This window comes from Kryptolebias marmoratus, linkage group LG13 (genome assembly GCF_001649575.2).
Source record: "Kryptolebias marmoratus isolate JLee-2015 linkage group LG13, ASM164957v2, whole genome shotgun sequence".
NCBI lineage: Eukaryota > Metazoa > Chordata > Actinopteri > Cyprinodontiformes > Rivulidae > Kryptolebias > Kryptolebias marmoratus.
In genome coordinates, this window is record NC_051442.1 from 12,222,069 (window position 1) to 12,231,464 (window position 9,396).

At 37.8% G+C, this 9,396-nt stretch overlaps 1 protein-coding gene across 1 annotated transcript; it reads right to left on the reverse strand.

The window, feature by feature from the left end:
- Positions 1 to 1,730: 1,730 nt before the first annotated feature.
- On the reverse strand, positions 1,731 to 9,396 carry tmem135 (transmembrane protein 135). The gene is made up of 15 exons (XM_017417931.3): positions 9,239 to 9,396; positions 8,254 to 8,381; positions 7,821 to 7,913; positions 6,934 to 6,967; positions 6,761 to 6,826; positions 6,450 to 6,496; positions 6,319 to 6,360; positions 6,060 to 6,236; positions 5,891 to 5,960; positions 5,610 to 5,777; positions 5,393 to 5,456; positions 5,209 to 5,285; positions 4,348 to 4,446; positions 4,173 to 4,240; positions 1,731 to 4,082 (listed from the first exon to the last, which is right to left on the reverse strand). The coding sequence occupies exons 1-15, from the start codon at positions 9,374 to 9,376 to the stop codon at positions 3,947 to 3,949; spliced, it is 1,407 nt and encodes a 468-aa protein (XP_017273420.1). The 5' UTR covers positions 9,377 to 9,396; the 3' UTR covers positions 1,731 to 3,946.

Here is a 9,396-nt window from a genome sequence, read left to right on the forward strand (position 1 = left end):
ACTCTGCTCATGAGTGCTTTTTTACGGGAAAGAAAGAAGACTTTTGACTACGACATTTTTGTATCCATACGAGTTTTAGTTTAGACTTTAAAATACTGTTGTTAGTTTATAAATCACTGAACGGTTTAGCACCACAATACATTAAAGATCTGTTATCGCTGTACCAACCGTCTAGACCCCTCAGATCTTCTGGTTCTGGACTGCTCTGCATCCCCAGAACCAGAACCAAACGAGGAAAAGCAGCATTCAGTTTCTATGCACCACAAATTTGGAACAAACTTCCAGAAAACTGTAAAACAGCTGAAACACTGGGTGCCTTTAAATCTCAACTTAAAACCCACCTGTTTAGAGTTGCTTATGGCTAAATTAGGGTTAGAGTGCGGGTTTTTGATGTCTTCGATGTTTTTCTCTTTCTTACTGTTTATTCATTGTCACATGCTGTTTTTATTGTTTTTTAATTATGTAAAGCACCTTGAAATGCCTTGCTGCTGAAATGTGCTATACAAATAAAATTTGATTGATTGATTGATTTATGATCAATGCGTGTGTTTTACTGAATTACAAGAGGTAGAAATTCAGAAATGGAAATTTACTCGCGAATAAAAATTCGACTTTTAGTCAGGACCTCTGATTTGCACTATGAAATTAAAAATTCCGAGCTTCTAGTGGGCAGCGAATGTAACACAAGGCGTGGATTGACGCATACTTCCTTTTTACGTCTTGCAAAATATTATTTTTTAATTACTAGTTGAACTAAATACCTACATAAATAATTAAATTAACTGTTGGATTTCTTGTTAACTAAAATGAAATGTTAAAATTAAAAAATAAATAAATAAAAGTAGTTACTGACGGACAAAAGTGAACTGAACTGATAAAGACTGTAAGAGTATGTGCACCCTAGTTGATACTCAAGAAAACAATACATAATTTCCCAAACATAAAAATATTGCAGACAGTAAATATGTTGAAATCATGGAAATGGTTCGTTTATTTATAGATGAGGCGAGTCCATTTTGGCAGCTGTGGGTCTGGAAAATATGATTCAAAAGTTGTGTACAGTAGTTTTCATAAAACTTAATTGTTTTAAGGAAATTTTCATTTACTACCATACATATTTTCAAAAATGTTTTTGTTGTGGATTTTAGACCATCTGATTAGTAAGCGAAACAAATAAATAAACTGGCACACAATTTAAAGACAGATCATCTACAAAAGGACATTTCATTAACTATTTCAAAACATTAAAAATGTATTTTCTACATGCAGAACTTGTATTTGGTTTGACTAAAGCTACAAACATTATATAGTTTTCCCTTAAAACATGCCATGAACATGGCAAAGAAAACAACGGGCTCCTGTGTGTAGTTTAAAAAATATTTTAATACAAATCATATGTACATGAGGAAAAGCATCAAACAGTTACATTATATTTGTGAACTGCACATTAGATGAATATATCACATTTTTTTAAACCATCTTGCTTTAATTGTGTATTTTGCAGTGTAGTTTTTTGCAAATATGCTTCCTGGTATAAAGTCATGTTTGTCTAAAGCTGAGTGGAAACTCAAGTGAATGCAGAATTTGTTTGTAAATAAAGCGGCAGTAAAATTAACTTCCGGGACGAAAATAAAAATGTCCAAGATTAAACAACTATAATGTAGCCTTTGTGAACAGAATGAATGCTTCTGTTACACCTAATTCTACAGGTAACAGTGATTTAGTTCGGACGCCAACAACAGCAAACAACATTTCTTTTAGATGTACTTCAACAGATTTTTTTTTTTTGGAATGACACGTTTTAACTATTTCTTGGTCTGTTTGTGGCTACATGTGCTCGTATATTTAGACTAACACATTTCAAGTTGCTGTTTCTGTACAGTTACGAGGAAGCTAGAAGAAAAATTCAGAAATACGTTGTGAACATTTGCTGCAGTATTCATGTCACTGAACGATAAGTTTTAATCTTTCTGCAAGAACGACACAGATTTTAAAGGCATCTGAATAAAGAACTGCATATACACTGATAATTTCCACCCTTCAAATGTTTTTTTGTGCAAAATGGTTTCAGAACTTTTTACCAATAAACAAGTACAGATTTACTGCACTTTCTTAGCTGGTCAATATACGTGTTTTCAAGGTGATATGACTTCAATATTGATTTCAGCTTTCAATTAATCCATTAAATATCTGTTAAAGTGGCTCTCTTTATTAAAAAACAAACACTATTCTGTGTACTTTAAATAATTATATTATTTCTTGTATTTTTATATGAGTATGACTTAAAGATTTAGTGGAGGAAAAAATGCTCACCAGTTGAAAAATCTATTTATTTTTAATTAATTATCTGTCTATATTAATGACACACCACCTCTGCAGTTTTTCCCTCATAGAACACCATCTAAAATTATCTCCCTGTTTCATCATGGATAAAATATTTCATAAGGCCATAAAGTTATATAATCAGTTACACCCTCTGATTAACACACACATTAAAAACTATCACATCTTTCTACTTCTGAGTCAGACTCAGAAATCAGGCATCTTTCTGTCAGTTTCAATAAAAACAATGAAAAGTTTCAATCATAAACTGCAGAAAGAAAATGGACAAAGCTGTCCATTCCGACAGAAGTGAAACTGGGCTTTTCTTTAACCAAAGTCACAAAAGAATGATTTTTAACCTTTCCTACCACTCAAAAACAACAGACCTTCTTTCTGCTACGACTTATAAATAAAATGTCTCCAGCAGTGACCATCAAATCCACCCATAAATCAGGACCTAACTCAGTGATGACTTCCTCTGCGTTTTATTTACGGTCTGTGCTTTCACTCGCAAACTATCAAACAATAACGTGTTCAGTCGCAGAAATCAAAATGGACATTAGTACGATTTGATGACAAGATTAGAAATCAAAAAGGAATGTGATTGTATTATATGCAGTCAAAACAAAAATTGTTACGAGCAAACTGAACCAGCTTCTACATCACCAAATCCTCCCGAATGCAAACTGACATGAAAAACGGGTTAAAGTTTCCATTAGTATTTTCTGTTTAATACCAAGAATTTCCAAAATCTCAACTAAAACTGAGCTAAGATAACGTTTTGCTGTGAATGGCCGAAAGTCCGTTAACCTTTAACAAATTTAAACAATCAAAGAATAAATAAAATTCCTAACTCTGTAATAAACTCAGTTTTTAAGGCTTTCAACAAAATGTAGCTGGTGACAGAAGACTAATCACAAGTGGCTTACAGCTGTAGTATTTATTAAATGTGATGCAGTTGTGTTGGTAGATTTTAAAACGGAAAATGTTGGCGGGGTTTTCAGGAGTCTACATATCTTAGATCATTACCTAGAAAACATCTCATGGATGTGTGTTTCTTGAACTTTTTTTTTTTCCTGAATGGGCAATCTCATGACAGAAGTAAATGAGAGGCTATGTGACCTCAAAATTGAAGTTAAATTGGTTTCATGTTTACATAATATAAGAAGTGTGTACCCAGACCCACGTTCATCTGGTGAAAGCTCCTCGGATAGAGAGGGGAAAGAAGAAAGGTGGGCTGGATTTTCTTTTCTTTTAATTTCTGGGGCCTTTTGCAGATTCCTGACTTCCCCAGCTTCAATATATTTGTAAAAAAAATTAACAAAACAATATGCTTTGACTGCAATTACGCATGTATTTGTATATACCAGTTTTACCAGTTATCTGTAAGTGTTCAGCTATTGTCAGTAAGTGGAATAGTTCTGCTCCACAGTTAACACTCACAACGTCCCGCTTCAGACAGAGCTTTAGACATTTGCATCATTCAAAATACATGGAATACATGTACTCTGAGCACAACCCCACCAGTTACAGGTACTTAACATTTGGAAAAATCATTAAGTCGCTTTGTTTTCTCTTTTCTTCTGAGGTAACCCTATAGACCCGTCTGCAGCTCGGTCTCAAGTCACCCAAGCTGGATGTCGCCTCCAGGTGGAAGCACCGTGGCGTGCTGAGGGTCCAGTTTGGGCGCGAAGCCTTTAAAGTTCCTGGATGCCTGAGTCCCAAACACATCGAGCAGCTCTCGGTTCATCAGAGCAAACCTACACACAGAGAAAGAGGATAATCTGTAAATATTTTCTTCTTTTTTTTTTTAACTCAAACAAAAAGCTGTTTATACCATGTGATCCTACCTGCCCTTAGTTAAACGCAGCAGGAACTTCCAGTACGAAGGCCTGAGGTTCTGCATTTCCATCACTGCCTGTGGAAATGAGATGAGTCAAACATATATTTGGTCAGCTGACAGAAATTGCATTGGAAGCATATTTATCTAAGTGGCTGAGTGTTTCTGTGTAAACGGTTACTTACAGCTTGGAAACAGATAGCCGTGGAGATGGCATAAATAACCGTGTCTGCATGAGGGAAGTAAGGGAAGCGGCCAGCCTCAATCCCTTTAAAGTACATGGTCTGAAAGTAGAGATTACACGTGCTGTGAATGCTTCAAACTGACCAACGCAGATCAGTTTAGGAAAGGAGATACTGTACCATATTACTAAAGATACAACAATAAAACTCAATACTCTCCACCTGGTGCTGAGCTGCTGATAATATCACGACATGGATCGGTTCAAATTTACATCTGTCTATCAATCAGTTTCTTTTTGCACAGACCAGAGAGCAACCTCAGGGGCAGACAGAATGAAAAGTCTGTTTTACTGCTTGTATGTGGTTTGAACCTTTCTGTATTCACTGATGATCAGGTGGCAAGGACACAGTTTGTCTTTTTTTTTACAGCTGCAGTCCTTTTCACGGCAAGTCAAAGTACAGCTGCTCAGTTTACTTTATCTTTATCTGGTTAAACATCAAGGACTGGGAACAGCAAGTGACAACAAAGGTTAGTTAGTGCTGCTCGAGAACCTGCTGCTAAGTTCCAGGTTCAAGGAGGTCAGGTGCAAAAGTAGCCACTGGCTCAGGATCAGCACTTGAACTACTGATATCACTCATTTATACGTGTGCCACCTTAAACAATTAGTGCCCACTGCTCGTCCTGGAGCCAGACAGAACAGGAAAAACCTCTAAGATCCACTGTAATAGTTGGGTTTAAATCTTCCCCATTACAAAGATGAAGTAAACAACATTAAAGAGGTAAGTTGGTATTTTCAAAATAATCTCTCTACTATGATCAGACACACTTGTTTCTATGATACAATGCATGGTTGTAACTTTTACCTCCACCAGCTTAGAGAAGAGATACATGGTTATAGTAGTGCTTTTGTAGAAGAACATTGAGATACCAGCCAGGAAGCCTTGAAGAGATTAAAAAAAAAATGGGGACAAATCTGTCACATCAGTAAGCACATTACAAAATCTCTTGGAAGATTGCTCTGCAGGGAATATATTTGCTTATTCTTACCAGCAATCAGTGCATGGAGCTCATCATCGATGTTACGCACCCAGCGCAACAAGCAGCTTGTTCCCTAAGAGATGAAGAAACACGGTGTTCAAATGATTTCAGGCTGGAGTAAGACAGGAAGTTCAAATCGGTGTGTGGGAAGAGAAACTTTAGCATGAATCCCAAACAATGCCATCAAAAATAAGTAAAGAAATAAGAGCACGAGCACTAAACTTACCTTATAAATACTGACAAAAGAGCCAAGAAAGGCTCCCAGTTGGAAGTTCTCTTTGTTGTAGAAGACAGAGGGCAGGCATGATGGTTTGGAGAACATCTGCCTGAACGCCGAGGGCACTTTAAGACAACACTGGATAAGATAGCCAATACTGAACATCCTGACAAAACCCTGGAAGGAAAACGATAACAAATTGCATCAACATTTAGTTGAACATAACCTGGATATTATAAATCCTTCTTCAAATGATGGAAATTACAAATCAGGAGAATTTTTTTTTTTACTTTAATACAGTAGGAAAAGCAGTTGTCCTGGTAATGTTTACAACATCTGTGTCTTGGGCCCTGTTTGCATCTGAATAATTAAAAAGACAAACAAACAGTGTAAGTCAAGTGTGAGCGCCTCTCTCTATCACCCTCTGTTTGTGTTTATCCAGGCTGTGTTTTCACTCACAGTGACTTCAGCAGCTCCTGGGTGTAGGCTATCAGAGTTTTCCTCCTGAGGTCGGACCGCTCTGCCGATGCCTGGAAATGCTCGCCCTCTATGGCAGCTGTCCTCTCGGGGGGACTCGTGCCGACAGTTTCTGCCACGCTAGAATGAGTCGGAATCTCTTCTTTCCCAATGATGAATCTGCGACAGGAAACGAACCCATTCAAGCAAACGCTACTGGCAATCTAGCCTGCAGCAAAAAACGGGGATGGTGTCGACTTACTTTAATGCAGAAAACCCAAAACCTTTGAGACCATCTTTACTCCTGCAAAACAAGCCCAAATACATCTTAAACTTTTTTTTTATATATCTGTAGGCAATTTATGATTGCAGTGTCTGTTTCATAGCTCTGACCTGAAGAGGAACATGAAGATTGATGCGGTGAAGGAGAACAAAAGTACCTGAAGGGAGGCAGAGTGAAAAACGTAATCAGATTAAATCACACAAGATGTTATTTGTTGATTTGAATGGATCTAATCTTAATGCTCTAAACCAAAACTTAGTGCCATAACTTAAATTCATTGTAGTGATTATGTAGGATAATTTGCTGGTTGTGGTAAGATTGCTGCCATAAATTCAGACATTTTCACGCGCTCATAAAGAAACGTGACTATCTGGCAGACTGACTCCCCCAAACGTTTTTTTGTTTGTTTTTTGAGGCTTACCTCGCCATGTTTGATGGGTTTGACAAGACCTCGTGTCACTGCCATGCGGAACAGAGTCTCACTGGCCTGAAAACAACGACAACACATTTTATAAACACTTCACAGCGAAAATCTAGTGTAATGATGCATATGTTAAAAAAAATTAAAAATTATCGATTTTTAACGACTCTTACAAGATTGGCCATGTATATTGTCAGCAGCCCTCTCCTGAAGGAGGAAAAAGAAATTTTTTTAATTAAAAATAACTATATTATTATTATTTAAACTAAAATAATATTACGATGAGAAGGGATGGAGTTATAGCCTTTTAGGTCAAACCTTATAAATGTGCGATATTGTGAGATCTGGCAACATGCGTTAGGTGTTGTTTATGACTCTCAGATACTACTACACCAAAGTTAGCTCATTATCTGTAAAACTCAATTAGCTGTGGCAGCCATCTTGACTCGGGAGTGACTCCAAAAGTTAATCAGTTGCAGAAGGTACAGTCAATGGTTACTTTGTGTCCAGTGGTTTATGAAATACTTCGCCAACAGACAATATGTAACACTTTAAGTATGCGTTGGGAATGACTCTCAGCTACTACCACGTTAAGCCTTAGCTCTATACCTGTAAAAATGACTGAACTACAGCCATTTTTGTGTTTGGCAAAAACAATATCGCCTGTAGTCAATTTTCTAAAACACCGGTGGAATAAATAACTAGACAAGAGTTGTTTTTCGTGGCGATTTATTATATGTTTAAGCTGGTCACAAGTTCAACAGAGTACAAAGAGTCTGCAGAAGTTGTGGCAGCAGTAAATACCTAACAGGGTGTATGTACCTACAGGGAGACTCACAAACCAATCAGCTTCCCAGAAGTATCTATGATCAGAGCATGCACAAACCTCAGAACCGATCACCTGAAAAGAGCTTCATGGCCCATATTTGCTGGATTGCACAGTTCAAGAGCCATAGCGATAATAACAAAATGCATCCAACAAGTAAGGTTCTGAAAAGGTACCATATTTTCATGTGATTTTAATAATAAAATGACATGGGGAGGGAAAAAAAAAATTTACCTGCTCTTGCGCTCCAGGAGGATGGCAAGGTAGGAGGCGGGCAGTGCCGCACCAAACCCGGAGGACCAGGAGAAGAACCCTCCGAACAGTTTCCTAAAGTAAAATAAAAACTATAAATGTATTCTTTTTTTCTAGTTGGAGAGCTTTTATTTCCCTAACAGGGCTCTTGCGCTTGAAGGCAGAACCCTCCATGTCATGAAGGTGGTTCTTATGACCGACTGAATCACAATGGAACTCATAATGCCATTTAATTAACTCTAAAAGCAGCTATTTTGTGGCCCGAGTTGGATGCATCACAATACTCATATGTTAAAGATGTCTGAGGGAAATGAAAACTAGTTAAATACACCAACTGCTTATCTTTCCTGCAACAGTTCAGTTTTAATTTTCACTGGTAGGTGGTCTGTCTTGGACATCTGCTACATCTACTGACCTGAGAATGCAGAAGAAAACAATGTAGAGGCCTCCATTGGCAGTTAGGAAAGACGTAGACCTCAGGATCTCTGGGAGAAGCCGCTTTAAATAGTAATCCTTCTTCCTCCTCCGTAGAATCGCTGCTATCTGCAACACACAGTTCAGTGGCAGTCACAGTGTCGTAGGGACTCAGACACGGGTGTCAAATCGTTGCATCTTAAGGATCTGGCATACTGAACGGTAAAAATATTGAGTCTTAAAGAGTTTGCAAACACTGATAAAGTGTCTACTTTAAGTAGCACCATTCAGCAGAAACTCTAGGCTAACAAGGATTGTTCTATTGCGTATTTAACAATGAGAACGTTTTGCAATGCCTCGCAACAGGTTTTGATTTCGGAAGCAAAACCTTTGGTTAGAACTTTTACCATTTTATTGGATCCAGCTTGCAAATGACTTGTGACACATGTGCACACTTGTTTTGTTTTAACAAGTGGACCACCCAGAAGATCAATTTAGTGCTCATTCATAAATAAAAAAGTGAAATATGTGACATTATCCAACTGCTTGGCACCATTCCAGTTATTGTTACCTTGAAGTGAGCCACAATAAATGCTTCATAACCAAAACATAATAAACACCTGGGTTTAATTCTTATCAGATACACCCAGGTAGGTGAAGTTTTACTTCAGCGTAATGTTTCAACTGAGCTTTTCATCGTGAAACAGAGGAATCGCAGAAGTCAATGCAAACAACAAGCAGAACTTAAAACTTGGTGCAAAGTATAGACGTCCTTCACACCATGACCTTTTCAGGCTCTTTTGAGTGTTTTAGCCCCCTTTTTGTTGATTGTTTGCTCACGCATTACTCAAACTAGACCCGTTGTATCATTAGCCAACCTTTCTCAGAACCACAAGTCAGTGATTAGCTAGAGAACTTTAGCTAGTAGGTCTAGACCGGGTTCAGACCCAAAAAACTGCGAGTAAAAAAAATAAAATAAAACTTACCAGGTAAAGAAGGGCGTATATTTTGAAGGAGACCTCCAGAGCCCCGCTGGTGACGTCTACAGCAGCCTGTACACACGATGGGGTCCAGGTATGTCCGACCTCGTAGCAGCTGTGCGGTATCTTACTGAGGGCAGCCATGTCTGTGGTTCTGAACCGAA

Coding starts and splice junctions, on each gene's coding strand:
- tmem135 (XM_017417931.3), bottom strand. CDS start 9,376: ATGGCTGCCCTCAGTAAGATACCGCACAGCTGCTACGAGGTCGGACAT. Junction 8,382..9,238: donor TATACGCCCTTCTTTACCTG/GTAAGTTTTATT, acceptor TGTGTGTTGCAG/ATAGCAGCGATTCTACGGAG. Junction 4,241..4,347: donor CGGCTATCTGTTTCCAAGCT/GTAAGTAACCGT, acceptor TCATTTCCACAG/GCAGTGATGGAAATGCAGAA.